The following is a 23,047-nucleotide window of genomic DNA, read 5'->3' as shown; positions in this document are numbered from 1 at the left end:
TCTCAATTGACTTTGAGTCTCTGCAACCACAATTTTGAGTCTTTTGGTGGTGTTTTTAAGGCTCTGGACGTACACGCTGATGTTGTCCGCGTACGCCTGTAACCTTTGAGACACCACTTTAATGCTATGAGCGGTCGCCTTAACCTGATCTTTTGGGGCCAGATTTCCTTGTGAGTCTGTGGCGCTCGTCTTTTTGTCCCGTGTCCTCAGTCTTCTGATGCCAGTTTTAACTTTTGCAGCACATAGCCTTTGTAAAATGTGTCTGCGCAATTCCGGCTGCGGGATTTGCGGCTCTGCTTCTTGCAGTTGAGTCTCTGTGTTCTCCACTTGTGTTTGAACATCCTCTACTGCAGTTTGAGCTTTCCCACTGCTTCTCCTCAGCAGTTTGGCACCAGCAGCTTTAATGTTTGAAGCACTTCCTTTTCCAATTCTCAGGCTGGAAAAGCGTGAGTCCGGGATTTTAGCCTGTGACGTCACTTCTTCGGCTTCGTCTGCTTCTGGGACCTGTTCGCCAAGAGGTGCATTTGCTGTTTTGCTCTTTCTTTTTAGACTGGACATCCTCCCCTTCGTGAGTTTGATAACCCGTGTTTTTGTGTCAAACAGGTTGAGTCTGTGATAGAGCTTTTCAATGTTTTGCCTCACAGTCCAGTTGTATGACCTGCGGGTTCCAGCCTCGGAGGGAGTCCTACCAGCGACCCCTATTCTTTCTGTTGGGTGGCTTGTAGGACCTTCCTCCTCCTCGTCACTCGAGTCTCCTTTGGAAACTTCTTCAGTGATATTTTTTATGGCTTCATCCAAGACCTCCGGACTTAGCTCTTCGCTGAGCTCGAGCAGTTTCTTTTCTGTCCGTTGGTCAGGACACCCGTGGGTGATCTGGTAAACTTCCTCTGGCCTGAGTCGCCTTAGGATATAGATTCCGTCTTGTTGAATCAAATCCGTCACCAGGAGGTTTTCCACATTTTGCGTGCCTTCCATTTCCCTAGATCTTGGTAGCCACTGGAATTTGGGGTATATTTAGGAACTTTTGAGACTCAATATGTTCTCATATGACGTTTTTCTGCCTCAAATGATTCTAAAAAAAACGTCATTATGGCAGTGAAATATGTCATTTGGCATCATCACTTTCTTCCGCTAAGTGAGGAAACGTTCGCCCGGAAGTGACGTCACTCCGGATGTGAAGATGTGTTCCGCGCTTCACGTAACGTACGCCATGACGTCGATTTTGAACGTGGCGGCGCGGCAGCTGCAGTTTCGGACCTGAAGGATCTGCGAGTTGAACACACCGACTCTCCAGCGTTGGTGCTGGTTGAATGGCAGTCAGTACTAGCTTGTAATGTTTGTCTGAACTGAATTCTCGCTGTTTTTATCGCGATATCTCATGACGGCCATGGTAAGTTATTCAACTCAACAGGCAGCTAAGGAGGCTAATACATACAAACACTGAGATTAACAGCTTCACGTTGAGTGGGTTGCTAAACGGTATCCATGCAGTGCATGCTGGGTGAACATTTTGGTGGTGCTCTGTTTCATTGCAGACCTGCAGACTGGGTGGGCTGTTCAGCTTGGATGAAGACTTTGATGATGAGGTGACTCCAGGCACACCCGTGAGTTTGCAGCCTGGCAGGACGCTCCTCTTTCTGGTGATTGACAGATCCTCTCTGGGTTTTCAGGATGTTCTCGGGACGGACTGGCACACCGATTCTGCCTCTGAGGCCGCCAGCGCTGCAGCCACCATGTCCTCCGCTGCAAATGCAGAGCAGGAAGAAGTCGGTCTTCAGCAAAGGCGGGACTGTCCACCCCCCCTGTGTGATGGGGCGACCTCAAGGACCTTCAGGGCTGCTGCTCAAAACGCTGCTTTGGCTCTCCGACAGATCCCCCCCACCACCCGGGCTCTCCGATCCCCCCTGATTACTTCAAATGATTCGAAGCAGTTGGCATCACAAAACCACAGTGACCCCAAAGGCCTGCTGACATCCTCGGTGGATCTGGATGATTTTGATGACTGGGATGTTGACTTGGCGGACTTGGATGAGTGTGACAGCTCATCGAAGCAGCCGCCTCCGGCAGCAGCAGAACCCTCCTCTTCTGCAAAAGCTTTGCGACCCTCCGCTTTAAGAGGGAGCCATGACAGGACTTTCAGAGAGCACACCCCTGAGACTTCTGGATCCTCTTGTTTCACTGCGGCACGGCGGAGCCTCCCTGCAAATCCGGGATCTTCAAATCCCCCTCAGAGTCCTGTGGTTCTCCGGAGCCTCGCTGCAGCTTCTCCGGCATCCAGCAGCTTTTCCAATCCTCAGCAAACGCACAAACCATGGACCACTCCGCGCGCCTCCCCTCAGGCCCACGGACTCTTTGAAACGGTCTCCCCTTCGGTGCCACCCTCGGCGCTCAGTCCCCATCCCCTGCACACCCCCGTCCTCACCAACCGCCTGGTCCAGCTGGTGTCTGCTTCCAGTAAGCTCCCCAAGAAGAGGCCTCGCTCGGAATCCCGTCAGCGGAGAACCCGGCGTTTTCCGGGTCCTGCAGGTCTCCTGCCGCAGCAGGTCAGCCCCCCACAGTCTGATGTCAGACTGAAAAAAGCAACCGCTTTGGTCGGTTCTTTCTCAGTTTTTATTTGAGTTTTGTTTGTCAGCCTCAGGCTCAGAACCTGGACCAGATTGTGGTTTCGGTTCCTAAGACGCCCGCACACGGAGCGGCAGCTCGCCCGCCGAGCCAGGTCAGTGACTCGCACCCACAGGCGTGCCAACAGAACACAGGAAAGTCTCAGAAACCAGCAGAACATTTCCTTTAGCCTTTAACCAGCTTTCAGAATGACAGAAGATTCTTTCAGTTAGAAAGAAAATTGAGAAGTATTCCCAAAACAGAATCATTCCTTACAACCTGTCAAGTTTGAACATTTATTCTGAGGACATTAGTCACTTCAGAAGGCAAAGAAACAGTTCTGTGAGCAGCATCTTGTCTGGCTCGATCTGTTCAACCACCTTAACATGTTTTTCTCCTCTCTGCATCAGTTTGGCTCTTTAAGAGGATCCATTCTTCTAATCCCGTCTCCCTCCAGGTTTTCCTATCCGCTGCTGTTGACTGCTGGGGTTTTCAATTCTCTGCAGGAGATTTATCCTGGCAGTTTCAAAGCAACGCTTCCTTTCGCTGCATGTTTTTTTCATTTAGGAGATCAACACCATTTCCGTTAATAAAACCTAGCAGCTGCTCAGTCTGTATCCACATTCAGAACGCATCGAGAGGAGAACATAGATTTATGTAAAATTCAATTTTCAGACCTCTGCACTTTTTAGCTGCGTTTGCACCAACAGGACTGGATTTATTTATGACACTTTGCTGCTCTCCGTTACATCAGACTGGTGGTAACAATGCTGCTGCTGCGGCAGATGCATGTATGAAGGATCTTCAGATCAGGTCCAGGGTTTGGATTCAGCCGGCTCCTCCAAAATGGTTGCAGGTCCACTCAGTGATGCTTTCAGCCCTGGGATGTAGTTATACTCTTCTTATTCCATCCATAATTTAGTGCGGTCAATTGTTTTTGAAGAAAAATTTTGGTAAAACAGACAGAAAAAGTCAGAAATTGGGGAAATTTAAAATAAAATAAAAAGTCAAAAATGTTGTTCTTCAACTTTTTATGATATAAGAGACCTGTAGATAAAAAAAAGCAAAAATATAGGAATTCTGTTGGATCGATATTAAAAATGATTCTTCTCTTAGGGAGTAAACGATTGGTGTAAATACTCCTAACAATCAGGAATCCCTTCAGTTAAAATCAGTTTCAGAAGCATTAAAGCCAATCATTAAGGACAGTTATAGTTTACTCGCAAACGTTCACAAAGGCAGAAGCTTTTCTTCTGCACTTTTTCCAGCCCTAAAGGCCAAGAAAACGAAGCAGGAGCTTTCATGAGCACCAAGCTTCGTTTCTTTTATTCTGGAGAGTGCTGCAGGCGTAATGCAGAAATGCACTTGAAGAAGGTTTTCCTCCTCAAGAAGATGTACGAACCACCGTCTTCTCAGCAGGTGGAAGCGTCCCCCAGCTGTTCACACAAACCGATGCCGCTACTGCGCACTATTGATTCATGCAGCTCTGCGCTGACTTCCTGTTCCTCCTGAAGAAAACGGACGCTCAGGTTGGCTTTCTGTTGCAGGCCTCCTGCTCGCAAACGGAGGAAGAGGAGTTCAGCGCTGGAGGCTGGGCTGCGATGAAAGCAGAGATGGGACTGGATGAGAGGAATCCTTCCTGCTTCCTGCACAGCTATAGCGTCGTCATGGTGCTTCGGAAGGTGCGCCCACCGCGTCCAAACGCAGCGCCCTGTTTTTGAAGGGGATTCATCCTCCATCACCGTCCGCGTGGCGGCTGGAGGTCTGCTGGCATAATCAGGACAAATGAGGGCGCAGTGCTGCAGGGGGTGGAGCCTTCTTGATGATGAAGAGCGTGAGGGTTCATCCGTCACACTAATGGCTGCGGTTGTTGTGTTCAGTTCATCTTTGTGAGTTTGTTTGGACCAAACAAACTGAAACCTGTGGAATTTAATCAAACACTGGGAACAATGTGAAAACTACTCTTCACAATAACACACTGTTGTCAAAAACTCCTGTGGTTTGCATTTTCAGCTCCAAAAATCACACATCTGGAGGTTGATTAGCAAATGTTCTCCCCTCTTGAGACTCAGCTCTGTCTACGCTCTGAAGTCCGTTTCCTTCATTTTATTCCAGGCGGCGCTGAAACAGCTGGCGAGGAACAAAGTGCCAAACATGGCTGTCCTGCTGAAGAGCATCATCCACACCAACGCTGACGCCAAGGCCGTGTTCAGAGACCCAACAGGTAGCCAGCAACACACACGTGCAGCAACACACACATGCAGCAAAGCAGCAACACACACATGCAGCAAATGCAGCAACACACACATGCAGCAAATGCAGCAACACACACATGCAGCAAATCAGCAACACAAACATGGAGCAAATGCAGCAACACACACATGCAGCAAATGCAGCAACACACACATGCAGCAAATCAGCAACACAAACATGCAGCAAAGCAGCAACACACACATGCAGCAAAGCAGCAACACACACGTGCAGCAACACACACATGCAGCAAAGCAGCAACACACACATGCAGCAAATGCAGCAACACACACATGCAGCAAATGCAGCAACACACACATGCAGCAAATCAGCAACACAAACATGCAGCAAAACAGCAACACACACATGGAGCAAATGCAGCAACACACACATGCAGCAAATGCAGCAACACACACATGCAGCAAATCAGCAACACAAACATGCAGCAAAGCAGCAACACACACATGCAGCAAAGCAGCAACACACACATGCAGCAAAGCAGCAACACACACATGGAGCAAATGCAGCAACACACACATGCAGCAAATGCAGCAACACACACATGCAGCAAATCAGCAACACACACATGCAGCAAAGCAGCAACACACACATGCAGCAAAGCAGCAATACACAAATGCAGCAAAGCAGCAACACACACATGCAGCAAAGCAGCAACACACACATGCAGCAAAGCAGCAACACACACATGCAGCAAAGCAGCAACACACACATGCAACAAAGCAGCAACACACCCATGCGGCAAAGCAGCAACACACACATGCAACAAAGCAGCAACACACACATGCAGCAAAGCAGCAACACACCCATGCAGCAAAGCAGCAACACACCCATGCAGCAAAGCAGCAACACACCCATGCAACAAAGCAGCAACACACCCATGCGGCAAAGCAGCAACACACCCATGCAGCAAAGCAGCAACACACCCATGCAACAAAGCAGCAACACACACATGCAGCAAAGCAGCAACACACACATGCAGCAAAGCAGCAGCACACCCATGCAACAAAGCAGCAACACACACATGCAGCAACACACCCATGCAGCAAAGCAGCAACACACACATGCAGCAAAGCAGCAACACACACATGCAGCAAAGCAGCAGCACACCCATGCAACAAAGCAGCAACACACACATGCAGCAACACACCCATGCAGCAAAGCAGCAACACACCCATGCAGCAAAGCAGCAACACACACATGCAGCAAAGCAGCAACACACCCATGCAGCAAAGCAGCAACACACCCATGCAACAAAGCAGCAACACACACATGCAGCAAAGCAGCAACACACATGCAGCAAAGCAGCAGCACACCCATGCAGCAAAGCAGCAACACACACATGCAGCAACACACCCATGCAGCAAAGCAGCAACACACACATGCAGCAAAGCAGCAACACACCCATGCAGCGAATGCAGCAGCCTACATGGTAACCTGTTGCAGTGTCTTTGTAAAGCAGCAGAAACTCTGCTCCAATTGGAGCTGGGGGGCAGTGCAGCTTTTCTTGGGACTTGTGTTCCCTGATATCTCACACTCACACACACTCACACAGATTCACACACAAAGATTCTATCACGCACGCACACAAAGACTGACACACACGCACAGGCTCACAGCCACAGATCCAGTTCTAGCTTGTTGTGTCAGCACAGCACAGGCCTCCAGCTCCTTTGCCTCCTCACTTTGTTTCCATTCCTCTTTCCTCTCTTAACCCTTTGACCCTTTCCTGGGACTAACCTTGGAGCCGAGCGGTTGCCATGGCCTCTGCCGCACAGCCACATGTGGCGCTCTGATTATCTGCAGGAGTGGATTGTTTTCTCAGCACTGGAGTTAAGTGCTCATTAGTGATTCAATTGCAGTGGATGGCTTCAGCAGTGGGCGGGTATTAAGTGCCTCTGACACCAAGAGCCACTGATCTGTCAGTAATGAGCCTCCACCTGCAGGCACCTTTTCTGTTTCCCCTCCCAGCAGATGCGCAACATTTTCTCTATTTTCCAAATATCGTATTTGTTTTTCCTCCTCATTAACAGTTCCATGCCCTCTGTACGGCCCGTCTTAGTGGTGTTGGAGCTGTGCAACAGCTTCCTCCTCACAGGGACGAAGAGCACGAATCAGAGAAACACTGAGAGTCCGGATGTCAACATCAATCAGAGCTGTAATATCTCAGGAACAACAACAACTATCAGAAACGGGAGTCTTCATTTCAAAAGTCAATAATGCTCAAAGAAACCAGAAAAATCTGAATGAAAGTTAAACTTTTGAAATATAAGTTATTCACAAAAGTTTACATTGAAATAATCGAAATGTAATCACACACAGCATTTACATGTCAGTCATCGGTTTTGTTTTTCAAATGTTTTTTTTCAGTTTATTCTTGTCCTTCCAGTTTTGAGATGATTTATGGATCTAAAAAAAGATTAAGTTAGTCGGTGTTGTTGAGCTTTGAGTTTTATAGAGATGTTTTTATGGGTGAAATTGTTTTAAAGATTTGAAAATAAAGAAGAATCATCAGAAATGCAGGATTTAAAGTCCTTTCTTTTAGCTTCTTAGGGAGACGAAGATGTAAAATCTAGAGATGGATTTCATGTGACTTGGTTCTAAAAATACTTTGCGATCTTTTTCCTCTCATCTTTGAGCCTGATTTTTGGAATGGAACTGAACCTTCAGTATGTAAATGATGGGATGCTGCTGCTCACCTTTTTCTGCTTCTGGTCTGAAGGAGAGATGCAGGGGACGGTGCACCGGCGCCTCCTGGAGGAACGAGCTGAGGAGCTGAGGGTCGGAGCGGTTCTTCTGCTCAAACAAGTGAGACTTGAACCGGATTTTCACTGCTCCGTCTGCGGGGCGTCTCCGTCTGCGGGGCGTCTCCGTCTGCGGGGCGTCTCCGTCTGCGGTGCGTCTCCGTCTGCGGTGCGTCTCCGTCTGCGGTGCGTCTCCGTCTGCGGGGCGTCTCAGTCTGCGGTGCGTCTCCGTCTGCGGGGCGTCTCCGTCTGCGGGGCGTCTCCGTCTGCGGGGCGTCTCCGTCTGCGGGGCGTCTCCGTCTGCGGGGCGTCTCCGTCTGCGGGGCGTCTCCGTCTGCGGGGCGTCTCCGTCTGCGGTGCGTCTCCGTCTGCGGTGCGTCTCCGTCTGCGGGGCGTCTCAGTCTGCGGTGCGTCTCCGTCTGCGGGGCGTCTCCGTCTGCGGGGCGTCTCCGTCTGCGGGGCGTCTCCGTCTGCGGTGCGTCTCAGTCTGCGGTGCGTCTCCGTCTGCGGGGCGTCTCCGTCTGCGGGGCTTCTCCGTCTGCGGGGCGTCTCCGTCTGCGGGGCGTCTCCGTCTGCGGGGGGTCTCCGTCTGCGGGGCGTCTGCAGGGCGTCTCCGTCTGCGGGGCGTCTCCGTCTGCGGGGCGTCTGCAGGGCGTCTCCGTCTGCGGGGCGTCTCCGTCTGCGGTGCGTCTCAGTCTGCGGTGCGTCTCCATCTGAGCAACATGGATACCACCGTCGTCTATTTTCGCCACGGATGACAAAAGTTTTGTTATGGAACACAGTATTTATGACACAAAGTGTCCATTTATCAAGTTAATCGGGACAAACTACTTCTCATGAAGCCAGAGTGAGGGGGGATTCACCAGAGATGGACTCCCCACACATCGCAAGGCAGACGCAACACAGACGGACCAGTGGAAATCCTACCATGAAGTCGCCTCTAAACGGGGCTTTAAAGTGGATTTTCAGATGAACATGGCGGCATTACTAACGATTTATATTGACGGTGAGCACAGGTGGGCGTCTTCTCCCCCTCCCACCGCAACCACTACTTGAATGTGACGCCCAACAACCTGCTGAGGATCTACGCCCCTGACGGAGTCGGTCTGTTTTCCACCCGGCTTTCGCCTCTGGACTTGGTGAGCTCCAGCTCACAACAAGAATAAAAGCGTAAAGTATGGCAGCAGGTCCCGCAGTCGAAGTCTCATGTGAACACACGTGTGCATTATGCAGGAGTCCCCCCCCACTCGGGGCCCCTCTGTCCGCCGGGAGGCGGTGTCTCAGATGCAGCTGGTGTTTGATGAAGAGGACGATGAGGGGGAGAGATGTACGGAGGGATCTGCAGAGCCTCCAGTGCAAAGTCGCACTGAGATTCAGACATCCTTCAGCGCCAGCAGAGCTCCCCAAGAGCATGCTGGGAACGCAGCGCCGCAGGACGCGGACTGGGACGCAGGTTAGGAACTAAACGATTAGCTTGTGATTTAACCGTGTAGAAAACGGTTCAGGTCAGCACTTCATTGTTTAGCTCTTATGCTCATTTTAGAACAAAGATGTCCTGCAGCCCAAAACATTTTGAACCCACAGATGTTGTTTTTTTCATGTTTGTAACCCCCCCCCCCCCTTCTGTCCTCTTTGGTCTACAGACGATGACCTGGATGAGCTGCTGGGAGCGCTGCCTGAGGACGCCTGCAGCCTCTGAACCTTCTCCGTCCCCGCGCCGCCTCCTACATCACCTTCAGGAACCTGTTAAATATGTGCAAGATGGGTTGGAAAAAGGTTTTCTTTTCTGTAGAAAGTGTTTGATATCCAGAAAAGTCCCTTTCCTGATGATGAGGAAGTTTGAGAGAAAACTTCTAATATCAGAAATCTGCTTTGTTTTTTTTGTAAATACAGAGTTTATGCTAATCCCTGTTTCACATAAAAAATGTATATACATGTTGTCCTGTCCTTTATTTTTTTGTCACAGACCTCAATGTTCCTCCCTGTTAAGGTCTCCTCTCAGTGTTAGTTACCGCTGTGGTCTTTTCGAGGCAGAATTTGCAGGTGAGGTTTCCTTTCAGCCTCATGAAGGCTCACATACGGAGGTAATGAAGCGCTGGCGTCTGTCAGGGAGGATTTGTCCTGGACTCCTCCAACACCTCAGCTTCTTCCTAACAAATCAGGGTAAGCCTCTTCATTCCAGCTGTGGTGCCGAGGCCAGAATCAATCCTTCTGCAGTGCACACGGAGAGAGAAAACGGGATGTAATCGTACTGAGGGCCTCACCTGAGTCACAGATGAGTCATTTAACAGGAACATATGGATTTGGAATATTTGCACTATTTATGTTAGTGCAGTTTTTCCCCATTAAAGTCTCCAAATGAGCTGAAATTGTTGGCTTTTTGTGTTGCTCTCTTATCTGCCTAATTCCCAGAAAAGAATTTGCATTTTACAAATAGTAAGTTTGACAAATTTAAAAACCGTTTCACAGCAGATAACACTTCATTCTTTTTTTGAAAAACAAAACGAAACATAAAACTGCAGAAAAACAATAGAAAATATGTGACACTGGAAGTCTTTAAAGCCTGGTAAACAATAGCAATGGAAGACAAAAGATTATAAACTGAAAATATGTTAAAATTAATATTTTAGCATTAATACACTTTGTGTAAAGTATATTTCTTTAACTGAATTAACAGTAAAACAACCCCACATTCATCTAAGAAACAGGTTAATATTTAAGTTATAAATAGTGTAAAAAAAATCTTGTCTAATGTCTAAATATAATTTTTTAAAAGTGCTATTAAATGTTTGTTTTGAGAAAAGTTATTTTAAATAAAAATATTGAAGTTCAGTTGAAATGTGCTGTAGGGGGCGACATATTTCATAATCTTTATAGAGTTTTAGTTTTTTCTAAATAGTGGGCGCTTATAATAGTAACACTTAATATGACGCAAATAAATTTGAAATGTTCTGTTCTCAGAAAAGAGGCCCCTTTTCTTTGTCTGAGTATCTACAAAATAAAAGTCTCTGGATAATCTGTGGCTGTTGTTTTGACCCTTGAACCATTTTCTGAGAAACATAACAATGTCTGCTCATAAAAACGATATTTAATTGCACCTTTCTGCCAGTCATCGAGAAAAGCCTGATAATTAGCTGCTGAGACTGAATTAACATCTTTGTAGCATCAAATTAGAAGTGTTAAAGTCTAAAATCATACCACAGAAAGGATTTTTAAAATTACTTTATATTAATATTTACACTGTAAAAAAGGCAATGCTGCACATATTGATGCTTCTGTTCTTAGAGATGCATCTTTCTCTCTGCTTTCAGTGTGAAACATTTATGCCCATAACCAGAATCAGTCAAAACATGTGTTAAATGAGCTTTTTGGTCTTAATGACTCGTGAATTAAAATAAAAAACTATAATAAAAGGTCAGGAACCACAGTACTTTCATTAATCCTATGATGGAAAGTTCTCTGAATGGAGCAGAAAAGATAAAATCACTGTAGCATAAAACTTAATTTGACCCTGGAGACCGTTAATCCGTGTAAAACCATGCGTGTTATATCTGTCCATGGAAAAGAGAAGATTTGCTTAATTAAGCTGGTAAAAAACCAGAGAGTCCTGCAGCTGTGAAACCACACAGGAGCAGACTGACGACGCTCATTTCATAAAAAGAACAAGAACCCCCCCAAAAAAATCAACAAATAAAGGTTTCACTTCTTGAGGAAACATTTTTTTCTGAATTTTTCATTCAATTTTATTTTGAAGCAGAGGTCATTTCCGGTGCCACCTGGTGACGTAGGTCGTTGAATTCGGGGATTGTTTGAACATTTTCAAGGAAACAGGGTGTTAAAAGTGTTATTTATAAAAAAACAAAATTATTGTTTTATAAAATAGGAAAAAAGTCCGACGTGTTGATGCGCGGGAATTAATTTAAAGCCAAAGAAAAAAGAAAGAACAAAAAACATGAAGGACAAACGCGGATTCAGCTGTGAGAGCCTCGACACAATAAGCAGGTGAGACAATTTAACCTTAATTAGCGCTTTGGTCAAATTTAAAGCACAAATCTGCGCTTTCTATTTGAGATAAACTCAGTAATAATTTAATTTGTAAAGAGATAAATTCATAAATTAGTAAATATTATATTTGATGAAAATTAAGCCTTAAGCCTAAGAAGCCTGTCTGTCTCTTCCATTCCTTTTTAAACTTTACAAATTGTTTGTTTCTGTGTCCTAAAATAATATAGACGTTATTTTTTTATTTTTTTATGGCAACTTTTTAAGTTTGAATCACTTAAGAGTTTTTTTTTTGTCCAGAGATAAATTTGGATAAACACACTGACTTCTTTGTTTTAGAAAAATGCTGCTTAGTTAAGTCTGATGATTTAAACTCATCTTATTTTTTAGGCTCAGAGATTAATGAATAACATAACTGATGTATATTCATGAACTTCTTGTTGAATTATACTAATCAATATGCCCACAGAACTGCAGTGAAAGATTCTTGTGTGTGGAATTCTTAACGATTCTGAATATTTTCAGATGTTTATGACAAGAAAACATCATTTCACATCTTTAAATGTCTTCATTTGCAGCAAAGAACAAACTTGGCAGATTGACTAAAGTATTTAGAAACATTGTGTCCTTGTATGTTTGTTGACTAATGATGAACATCTAAATGGAGGCCATTAAACTATTATCAAACAAAGTAAAGTAAAGTGAGTGACAGAAGAAAACTCCTGGAGGGAGGTCAACAACACACTTGTGTGCTTTTTGCGTTCTGAAAGGCTTCATGTATGCAGACGCTGCTGCTTTTCTTCAAAATACCTGCAATTAAAAGGAGAAATATGCAACACAGGATACACAGCAGAGATTTTTGAGCAAAAATGATCTTTAACAGGTTTTGGCCATGTATAAATTCCATAACTACTAAAAAACTACAGAGTGAGGGACTATCTAGGTCTAGGATTCTAAAAGTAATTTGGACACCAAGCTAACTACTTTTTTTTTACGACTTCACAGATTTCACGCAGTGAAAATCTAATTGATATGAGCATTTAATGACTATTTATGAATATACTGTGCTTAAATGACAGAAGAGTTGATGGTTTATTAAAATAAAATAAAAAAAACATTTAAATACATTTTTTGCATGTTCAAACGCAATGCATTGTGGTATAATTTCTCCAATCTGTTTTTAATTAATTAATTATTTTTTTTATTGAAATTTAATCATTACAAACCAGACACCACCACTTCAATGATGCACAGCTCTCCAAAAAAACAAAACAAAAAAAACCCAAAACACACGTACACATATATTAAAAAATATATAAATATTTCAGCATAAATGAAGTTTCAAGGCAATTAACAATCTGGACGTTAGATCAGTAACCATTCTGTAGCAGATTTACAAATGTCACCAATAAAAGGAAAATGTCTCCAATCTAGTGAGCATGTTTCCTTTTGCAGAGACTTCTGGGAAATTTCAAGGGCACTCGATTTTTGGTGTGGTAGATTTGGACAGCACAACAAAATAGCGAACGCACTATATTTGGAATTCAGACGCACCATCAAAGTCCTGCGTGTTCCCAGTGGTCTTTTTTATGGTTATGCCATTTTTAGCTAAATTCAAAACATTTCCAGGACATGGTGCCTGCAGATCCTTTTTTCAATTGGCTTCTGCAGAGTTTTTTTGTTTGTTTTTTGAGTTGGTTTCTGCAGAGTGGCATTGGCTCATCTGAAATTCACCTCTGAGTTGTGGGCGGGACCGTTAGTACGGAGAAAACCCCGCTCCCCCTTCCTGTTGCTGAGAGCTCTCTGCTCACACTCACTTCTGCTAGTTTACAGTCCCTCACCCCCCCCCCCCCCCCCCCAACCTAACATTACCGGTGCAACAAAAATGGCGAGCAATATTGGAGCCATTTAGCCGTACAGTTTAGATCCAGATTCCAGCTCAGACGAGGAACACAAAGACGCACATGGATCAGTTTGTCTATAGTGGATGCATGGGAATGGAGCAGAGCAGGGAGCTCGTGACCCGCCCAGAGTATCTTCTACGTCACAAATGCAATCATTTTGAGACAGAATCTTTTTTTATCTGAAAAAAACTGGAGTAGGATTTTAAGAACTTCTATCAATTATATAGTGCCCTGAATTTTAAAAGCAATTCAAAAACCATGCTGACTATTTTATTTATTTTTTTAAACGGCCAATATGACATCATCGATTTTATGAAGTAAAAATCCCATTGATATGATCGTTTTGCGCATTTATGCATTTATGGGCGGCAGTGGCTCAGGTGGTTGAGCAGGTTGTCCAATGATAGAAGGGTCGGTGGTGTCCCCCTGTCGTTGTGCCCTTGGGCAAGACACTTCACCCACCTTGCCTCCAGTTGGGCTCCACTGCTGTGTGAATGTGTATGAATGTCCCAGTGAGGGTCAGAGGGACAATAGGCGCAAACTGGCAGCCACGCCTCTGGAGTGAATGAATAATGGACAATTGTAAGCAGATAAATCTACTCCATTATTATGAGTCCACTGTATTCTGAAGATGAAAACGTTGATGGTTTTTTAAAAAAATAAATACTTTTTTGGGGCATAAATTGTTCAGATGCAGTGCATTGTGGTTTACATTAACCAATCTAGTGAGCATCACTGCACACTGGTTGTTCGCAGGGACTTCTGGGAAGTTTCTAGGGCACTGGATTTTGGAATTGTAGATTCGGACAGCACTACAAAATGGAAAATGCACTATATAGTAGTGAAGGAATACGGACACAATCCTAGAGTTGGATATGTTTTTGTTCTATTCAATTCTCTTTATTAATAAAGTGTCAGTTGGAAGAGAGTAAATAAAGGGATGATGGGAAATGAGGGCTGGCTCACTCCATGCCGGCCCACAACTTGGAGGTGAATTTTCAAAGAACTCCTGCTGCTTTGCAGAAACTACCTCCTAGAAAATGACAAGTGTTTTTACATGTAAGCTAAAAACGTCATAATTGTAATTATGATTGGAGAGATGATTGGAAACGTATTTGGTTGTTTAAACTCAAATGAGGAACATTGATGAATAAAATGAATAATTCCTATTTAAGTATTGGAGGAAGGAAACTTAATTCTCTCTTCCAGGTTTTATTCCCCCCTCCCGCCTTGTGCCCCTCCCCCTCTCACCTCCACCTGTCTTCAACTTTGCAGAAATATCACCTTTTTCCTTCTCCAAAGTGTTTATCCACGTTTCTACATTTATTTACTGTTTTCTGCTTGCGAGCCCAGAGTTGTTGCAGAGCTGTGCGGCTCGTGCGAACACCCTTCACCCACATCTCCCTTTAGTTACTCCTCCGTCTCCAGCCCTGCTTCCCTCCCCATGAAATGTCCCCTCCAACCAAACAACCACGACTGCTTTCCTCCGTCTCCTCGAGAGGTTTCCATCCATCCATCCATCCATCCATCCATCCATCCATCCATCCATCCATCCATCCATCCATCCATCCATCCATCCATCCATCCATCCATCCATCCATCCATCCATCCATCCATCCATCACTCTGTTTGCAGTGATGACATGAGGGGAAATGAAAGACTGAGAGACAGACATGAACAGAGGAGTCAGATTCTTTTCTGAGGGAGGAGAAAATGTATACAACACTAGACTTTGCTTTGGGGGAGATCAAGGGAGGAGAGTGTTGGCTTCCCTCCCTCCCGCCTCTCCCTCACTCTACGCTGCCTCTGTGCGAGCGTGTGTGTTGGTGTGTGCGCTTCTTCTGCCGGCTCCGCTGTTGTTCGCTGCCGCCACAGACGAGCCGGGAAGAGGGGGGGAAAAGCGTCTGGATCTGGCCAGAGGAAAACGGGAGGAGTTTGGTTTCGACGTGCCGGACCGGCAAACGGCTGTGATCTTCAGCGGCTCTTCCTCGCACGCATACACAGGCGTGCACACACGTGCACTCTTACGCCGGCTGGATGTTTCCTCACTAAGGCTGAAGGAGAGAGGTGCTGTGGCTTGTCATTAGTTGGGGGCATCATCAGAATCCCTGACGTGGGTTTGTGTGCTTCCTGCATGTGCGTGTGTGTGTTGTTGTTATTTTTACAGAGATAAGTGAAGACCCGAAGCATTCAGGAGCAGATTGAATTTGCCTGCAGCTTAAGTGACTCTAACCTCTTGCTCCAGGTGTCACAGAGGTATTTTTGTCATGAAATGGAGCAGTCACAGGGGGCAGCAGATGATGAGAGCAGGCTGGATCTTGGTGTGTTTGTTAAGTGAATGTTTGTTGGAGGTGTAGGAGCCACGGGCAGGCTGGCAGCCACAACAACTCCGTTCAAGGGAGTGATTGAGAAGGAGATGGAGGGAGGAGGGATGCCCAAAGGGGAGCATGTTTCTCCTCCTGGGCTCACCCTCTGTGGTACTGATATAGGCTTCGGGTTTTTTGAGACTTTGATATTTTTCTCCTTTTTCAGCTCATTTGTTGCTGACTGTCTTTCTGTTTTCTGCAACTTTGTGTCAGTTTACTTCTGTTTCCCTCTGATGGACACTTGAGTATCTAGAAATGCCTTTTCTGTCCGTCTCTGCAGGTGAGAGTGCACAAAGGGCTCCCTGGATGAGGAGGTGAGGGCTGATCATGGATCTGAAGGAGAGCTGTGGGAGTCAGGGGAGCCATGAGAGCTCCAGCCTTCACCCTTCCTCCTGGCAAGCCTTCGTCCATACTAGCACTCTGCACGGCTTGCGCTACATCTTCCCATATGGTCAGTTCAGCGTGCGGCGGTTGCTCTGGGCTGCAGCTCTGCTGGCCTGTCTTGGGCTGTTAGCTGTGGAGAGCTCTGAGCGGCTGGCCTATTTCCTCTCCTTCCCTCATGTTACCAGTTTGGACGCCGTGGTCTCCAGCAGTCTGGTTTTCCCTGCTGTGACCATTTGCAACCTGAATGCTTACCGCTTCAGCAGCCTCACACGGAATGACTTGTACCACGCCGGGGAGCTGCTCGCCCTTTTGGACGTACACCTGGCGATCCCCCAACCTCACCTGGCGGAGCCCGATGTGCTCGCCGTCCTGCAAGAAAAGGTCAACTTCACAGCCTACAAGCCCAAAGCGTTCAACATGAAGGAGTTCATCGACAGGGTTGGTCATGACCTGAAGGAGATGATGCTCTACTGCCGATACCAGGGCCAGGACTGCAGCCACAGCGACTTCAAAACTGTGAGTCCTCTTCATGTTTTCTTTCAAATGTCAGCTGTGGTCTGAGCTCCACCGGGGTCAGGCGGTCCGTCTCCTGTCTGTCAGAAAGCCTGCGTGATGATCGCTGACAGAGGAACTTCCTCTAACAAAGTTTAGAGTCTTGCAGTCACTTCTCTCCTTCAGTTCCTGTTTTCTTCACATGTTGCCTCCTCAGTTTGTCCTGAGATCATCTTTGCTGTTGTCTTGTAGCTCCTATTTTGGTAACAAATTCAGTTTGGTCTCAGGATGAAGTATTTTAGGTCTGTGAGTTTCGTTGCTTGTGGGCCTTTTGAGCAGTTTCTTTCAGACATAGTTTTTTATTTTTTTATTTCTGCTATTTATTTCATGGTTTACAGAAAGCAGAGAGGGTTCTGCTCATTGCTGGAAAAGAGACACACAGATGGTTAAAAGGGTCAGTATTGGACAAAATATCTGTCAAAAAGTAATGTATGCATAAAGACGAAGTCAAATTAATAAGTTGTGCCCAACTTTGCAAAAAAAAAAAAACATTTAGTTTTTCCTTTAATGTCTGTTTTCAATACGATTTGTCTTTATTTTGAATACAAATTTTCTTGTCTTGTATACAAAATTTCCCCTTTTAAGTTGCTGTCAAAAATCTGTCATGGGGTCACAGGCACATACATCAAGTCCCAAAACAAAAGTACACATGTGGACTGAGTCTCATTTATTAAAATAAAGTAGAATAAAACCTTTTAGAGTGTTATAGATCTCCAAGCAGGGGAATTATCGTGTTACCACGTCTCTGTTGAATAAAAAACAGGTAAAAAATGCAGTGACCTCATTTTGCTGTTGCCAGGTGACAACAGCTGATCGTGTAAACAATATACCAGGGGATCGTTTCAGACCCACAAGTGGCGCAAAAAGCCCCAAAAAAGCAGCAGGTGTGTCACTTATTAGGCGTAACAAGGTCCGTGATCGTCAAAACAGATGATCAAAAACGGGATCCCCGCCTCCCTGTAGCCGCCGCTGAGGCTGAGGCAGGCCCGTGAGGCTGAGGCAGCCCCGTGACCCCGAAAGGGGACATAGCAGGTTAAGAAAATTGAGGATAATCAAGAAAGTTGTTTTCCTTTAGGTTTATCCACACACCCCTAAATGTGGTGTAACTGTTTTATGCTATTGTGTTGTTGGAAAACTACTGATCACACTTTGTTGAATCTGTGTTTTGGACTCGATAGAAGTGCCTGTGATGTGTTTTTGACAGTAGTCTAAAAGTCGTTTTCAAAACAGACAAACATAAAAAAAAATTGTATTCATATTTTTTTTGTAAAGCTTTGCACCGAAGTATTAATTTGTGCAAAGCTTTGTCTTTATGCAGACATTTCGTTTTGACAGTTTGGCACAAAAGTTGTTTTTTGAAACATGTCGGTCTATTTGAGCATCTTCGGGTTCGTTGTTAAATAAACTTTGTGTTTTTATTGATAATAAGCTTGTATCCATGATTTTCATGCTAAAAGAATCATACTTGACAGCTTAAGATGCAAAGGGCTTTTTAAGGAAACGGGTTTCCCTGAACAATGAGATGCTTACTTTGCTGTTTGTTCTGAATGCTGTAAGGTGAAAGGTTGAACAAAAGGTTTGAGGTTAAATCAAAATATAGGGTAGGATATTTACAGGATATCTGAAACATTCACACAAAATATCAATTATAACTATGCATCGGTAAATGACTAAACCTATTTACGAATCAGCTGTTGTGCAAAATCAGCTGAGAATAACCTTCGTGAGCTAAACAGTGTGATACACTTAGATGTTGTTGAATATTAAGGTCTAACAGCAGTAATAATAAACTCTGACTGTGTGCAAAGGTGCTGTTTGTTGGTATAGACTCCTGTCAGCTGTTCAGGAGTGTGATGGCAAAGGTGAAGGAGTTCCTGAGTCTGGTAGTCGTGTACCTCTGTCCTGAGGGAGGAGAGTGAGCAGCCCTCAATGTGGGTTGGTGGGTGGGGTCCTTGATGATGGAGGCAGCTCTCCTGTGGACCCTGCGCTCGTAAATGCTATGCAGTGAAAGTGAAAGGAGACCTGGTGATCTTGGACGCTGTCTTCACCACTCTGCAGGCGTTTGCGTTTCATGGCGGTAGAGCTGCCGTACCACACTGTGATGCAGAGTAGTCAATGCATTGGCTGGAAACGCATTGACTACTACTACAAATCTGCATGTTTGTGCTTTCTCTGGATTGTTTTCTTCAGAAACGCAGAAACATCTGATGTTAAAGTCTTGTTTCATGAGTTTCCACCCCATCAGTTCATTTTTGTGCGGAAAACATTTCTGCAGACTGTGTTAAAATGCTGTGCTGGTTTTCTGTTTGCATGCATTTATTCTGCTGTCTTGCTGTTGGCACACACGTGAGTTGCGTAATCCATCATTGTGAACGCTGAGCATACATTAGTTTTATTGGCGAAGCGCGATTATTACTAAGTAAGCCGCGGAGTAAAAAATCAATCTTTACCTTATATTTTTCTTTCAAAATAAAATTAGGTTTTGACAGTAATTTGATGTTTATGGAATCGGAATCGGGTATTACAACAAAAATACAGTTTAACTTGGTTTGAATAAAACATCAAATGCTCATTTGAACAGCCACTTTTCCTCTCCCTCCATCTGAGCTGATGTCTTGCTAGCACCACAAGCTTGTGTGTTTTGTTTGCAGACTTGTTCTTCCGTTCTACTGAACATTGTTGCAAAAAGTCTACATTTATCACAAGAAAATTATGGCTGAAGATGTTCAGAGGGGCATTGAACATGTGGGAGACGGTTAGAGCCCAGAGAGGTGCTGTTGCTATGTTCTAAGCTAACAGAAATAGCATCATTAGTAGACGTTAAATAAAAACGTTTTATAGGAAAACAGAAACCAGCAAGAATTTGTTTGAAATTGTGCTCTGGAAAGACGCTCATTTCTTGCCCATGAGCAAACAGCAGCTTCACACACAGTGTGTGTTTTTGTGCATGACTCAGTCCTCCGGCTGCAACAGACATCAGCCGCAGAAACTCTGCACAGATGCTCCTCGTGCCGCCACAGCTTCTGTGTGAGTGTGAACCCAAACATTCACATCACCTGTCTGTACAAATGAAGGTGCAGACTGGGCTTAAATGCCAGATCCAGCTTCATAAAAACTGACTGCAGACACACATTGAGCTGTTAAATGTCAGTCCTGTCCTAATCTTGTTACTTTAGAGTTGCAGCGCTGACTTTAATAATTGGAAATAATTTAAAATATGGTTGATAAAAATGCAAAGAGTTGAAAACGGCTACAAGAGTTAAAGACCCACTCTGATCATCTTTTGATCTTCTTTCAAAGCATTCCCTGTGGTCTTTAAATGATTATGCCATTTTAGTTAAAATGAAAAAACATAGTTTCTGCACAGCAGCAGAAGTTCATTAGCTCCAATTTTTTTTTAATAACCCAAATTGGTTTGTTTTTAAGCCAACTTTGGGGTTAAAAAGGGACCAACTTTGTTCCAGGTTGATTCAACTCTGGAAAAAAATGAAAAACTCAGAAAAAACTTAAATTGGGTTGAAATAAAACCACTATAGTCGTATTTTTTCAAAAAGTAACCCATAAAAAATATATCCCAACGTGAATTTAGATGACGAAATAACCCAAGTGTGTAGAAAATTTTCACTAAGTTGTGGGTGGGACTGTTGGCGTGAAGCAACCTGGCACCCCTTCCCCGCGGTGTATTTTGTTATGTCACAGATATGCTCTTTTTCTGTTTCTCGTCTGCTCCTGATCCTCAACAATTTGAATAAAGAAATACTCAGATTTTAATTTTCTTTATATATCATTAGGAAAAGTCACAATGTTCATCAAAGTGGGTCTTAAACTTATATCTTTGTAAACATAGGCAGCTATGAGCAGAAAAAAGATGCATTAGAAACGTCGTCGGGTTGGTTCTGCACCTTCGATGAACCCATAAGTCTGTGAGTTGCAGCTGCTGCAGTGCCTGTCTGTCACTCGTACAAATGGATGTGATTGATCTGAACCTGAAGGCGACGTCGAGTCTGGACGTCCAGAGCTGCAGCCTCACGCTCCAGATTGAAGGACAAGATGACTCCTGTTGCTGTTTCTGACATGAGAGCTGATGGTTAGATGCTCAGTTTGGTGGTGGAGAAAGCACCAACATGCAGTGCTGCTGGGGTCATGGTGGTTCAGGAGGAGCACTGGAGGACCAGACCTCAACTGTTTTATAGTGGGTTTTAATGTCAACCATTAACTCTAATGAGAATTAAAAAAAAACCTAAATGTGTTCATGCAGCTGCAAATGTAATCAGGAAATAACTAAAGGAAAAAAGCACAAGAGAAACGTGCAAAGGAATAATTAAAAATCAATTTAATGACTCCATAAACAGAGTGTATACACATGGAAGAATTCATTATAAACTTATCTTTTTCCACACCTGTAGATGTGATCAAATGAGTAATTATCTCTGTTTGAAAATAAACCCTAACAGAAAAAGACGTGTTTTTCTTGATCTAACCAACCTCAGACAACCTAGTGCATTATTTCTATGAACAAAACTGTTGTAGGGATGGAGCAGAGATGAACACATTAAGGAAATGAGGGGGAAAAACAGCAGTGACTCACAAAGGTCTACCTAAAAAGGCACAGAGCAGTTATTATTGGGGAAATGGATGATGCTGATGTGTTTTAAGTATATTTGGAATAAATCAAATGAGCCAAAAAATTAGGGAAAAGGGAGCCGTTAAAGTCCTCACACATACAAATAATCTTTGCTTTCCCGCTGAAAACCTCAATGAGCTGCAGCTTCTTCCAACAGCACTGACAGGTGGTCCCATTACAGGTGTCCTCCCCTGCAGGTGCAGCTTATGACTTTAAACCACAGAGATAATCTGACATAAAACCACAATCCCAGGTCTGCATGATTAAACCCTGCAGACCGTCTTTGCAGTGGCAGACAGTCTGCACAAATAAACAGAAAAATCTGCTGCTTTTGGAATAACCGCATAGAACTGCATTAAAACCAAAACAAGTCACACTATCATTTGGAAAAAATCTTTAAAACTACTAAGTTCTGTAATTGGCTAAAAAGATCCACACGGCATAAACATATAAAAGACCAAATCTGATGAAAAATTGTGTTTTTGGTATTTTTAACATGTTCTTGTGGTATTTCTGATTGAACCAAAAATGTAATTTCCCAGTATTTCTTTATTCAGAAGCAGACGAAAAAGTGCAGTTTGAAAAAGAGTGTAATTGTTGCATAAAAGAGCCACCAGCTCCCTGCTCCGCTTCATTCTGATGCATCCACTCGCTGACAAATAAATCCATGTTTGCCTTCATTTTCCTCGTCCGAGCTGGTATTCGACTCAAAACTGTACGACTGGATAGTTACAATACTACTCGCCTAGCTGCAAGCTAGTGGGAGAGAGTGTAAACATATGGATGTGAGAGCTGGCCAACAGGTGAATTTCTGATTAACTCCTGTTGCTCTGCAGAAACTATGTCCAAAAACTAAGCTTCTGGCTGCATCCTTTGCAAAAATTCGGTGATTGATCTATCGACTCTTTATCACAGTTTGGGGAAAACATCATTCTGCCTTTTCTTTCCTATATTCAAAACTCAAAAAGCATCATCCAACCAGTTATGTCCCATAGTTCCACCCTTTTCCCGTTTCTTATTTGATTTTTCTTTTTATTAACTTTTCATTTTGATTTCTGGAAAAAATTACTTTTGTTTTTCCAAATTATTATTATTGTTATTGTTATATTTTTAAGGCTGATGTTTTTCCAGCACAAAAAGTGATGGAAATTCATGTTGGCCACAGGTTATGCGTACAGCCAAGATGCACATCGCTGCATTGCCCACATGCATTTTAAGTACGTCCAAGGTGGAATTTTGATGTTTGCTGCATGTGTTTAAAGTATAACTGTAAGTCAGATTAGTTGTGTGTGAAATGTTTTCTCCACATTCGATCCATCCCCTGGAGGAGCGGTGAGCAGCATAAACAGCATCGCCGAGGGACCATTTGGTGGTTTAGCCCTAACTGTAACCGTAATCCTAACCTTAACTCTTCCTCTGGGTCCATGCGGCCAAGGAAGAAGTTCAGCACCATGCGGATTTCAAAAATTACATTCAAATAGATATTTTCTTTTTTTAATGTTTTGGTTTTTGGAATTTTCACATGTTTTTTTAATCATTTGTCCTACCTTTTTAATTGTCACTGTGGTCTTATTTAGGTTTTTGCTTTGAGTGATTTGTTGG

At 44.2% G+C, this 23,047-nt stretch overlaps 2 protein-coding genes across 7 annotated transcripts in view; both read left to right on the top strand.

Moving 5' to 3' along the window:
* The first annotated feature begins 1,182 nt into the window (after positions 1–1,182).
* hrob (homologous recombination factor with OB-fold) lies at positions 1,183–9,549 on the top strand. Of its 4 annotated transcripts, none has more exons than XM_023957388.2 (10): positions 1,183–1,390; positions 1,536–1,586; positions 1,671–2,543; positions 2,633–2,716; positions 4,149–4,283; positions 4,717–4,825; positions 7,592–7,677; positions 8,630–8,752; positions 8,847–9,066; positions 9,257–9,549. In XM_023957388.2, exons 1-10 carry the CDS (start codon positions 1,379–1,381, stop codon positions 9,310–9,312), a joined length of 1,749 nt encoding a protein of 582 aa, XP_023813156.1. In that variant the 5' UTR covers positions 1,183–1,378; the 3' UTR covers positions 9,313–9,549. The 4 variants fall into 4 exon arrangements, with proteins under 4 accessions (XP_023813156.1, XP_023813155.1, XP_078807109.1 ...); XM_023957387.2 differs by having other exon boundaries at positions 1,186–1,390; positions 1,536–1,604; XM_078950983.1 differs by having other exon boundaries at positions 1,216–1,316.
* A 1,799-nt stretch (positions 9,550–11,348) lies between these two features.
* The window catches only part of asic2 (acid-sensing (proton-gated) ion channel 2), a 320,413-nt gene continuing 308,714 nt past the window's right edge, over positions 11,349–23,047 (top strand). Inside the window, exons 1-2 of one of the 3 annotated variants that reach the window (XM_078950984.1) lie at positions 11,349–11,615; positions 16,166–16,785. In XM_078950984.1, coding sequence (XP_078807110.1) covers positions 16,213–16,785 — 573 coding nt within the window. In that variant the 5' untranslated portion in view covers positions 11,349–11,615; positions 16,166–16,212. Of the gene's footprint in view, positions 11,616–15,392; positions 15,633–16,165; positions 16,786–23,047 lie in introns of those variants that run through there. The other 2 variants (XM_020705102.3, XM_020705101.3) reach the window with 2 other exon arrangements.

This window comes from Oryzias latipes, chromosome 8 (assembly GCF_053564925.1).
Source record: "Oryzias latipes strain Hd-rR chromosome 8, Olatipes_Hd-rR_3.1".
Lineage (NCBI taxonomy): Eukaryota > Metazoa > Chordata > Actinopteri > Beloniformes > Adrianichthyidae > Oryzias > Oryzias latipes.
The sequence above is the reverse complement of the archived record's forward strand: the minus strand, read 5'-3'. Positions and strand labels throughout refer to the sequence as shown.

What these genes read in the sequence shown, in the direction of transcription:
- hrob (XM_023957387.2), top strand. An exon ending in CGTGTTCAGAGACCCAACAG is followed by an intron (nt 4,826 to 7,591) that starts GTAGCCAGCAAC and finishes TCTGGTCTGAAG; the next exon opens with GAGAGATGCAGGGGACGGTG. An exon ending in CGGTTCTTCTGCTCAAACAA is followed by an intron (nt 7,678 to 8,629) that starts GTGAGACTTGAA and finishes CGGTGAGCACAG; the next exon opens with GTGGGCGTCTTCTCCCCCTC.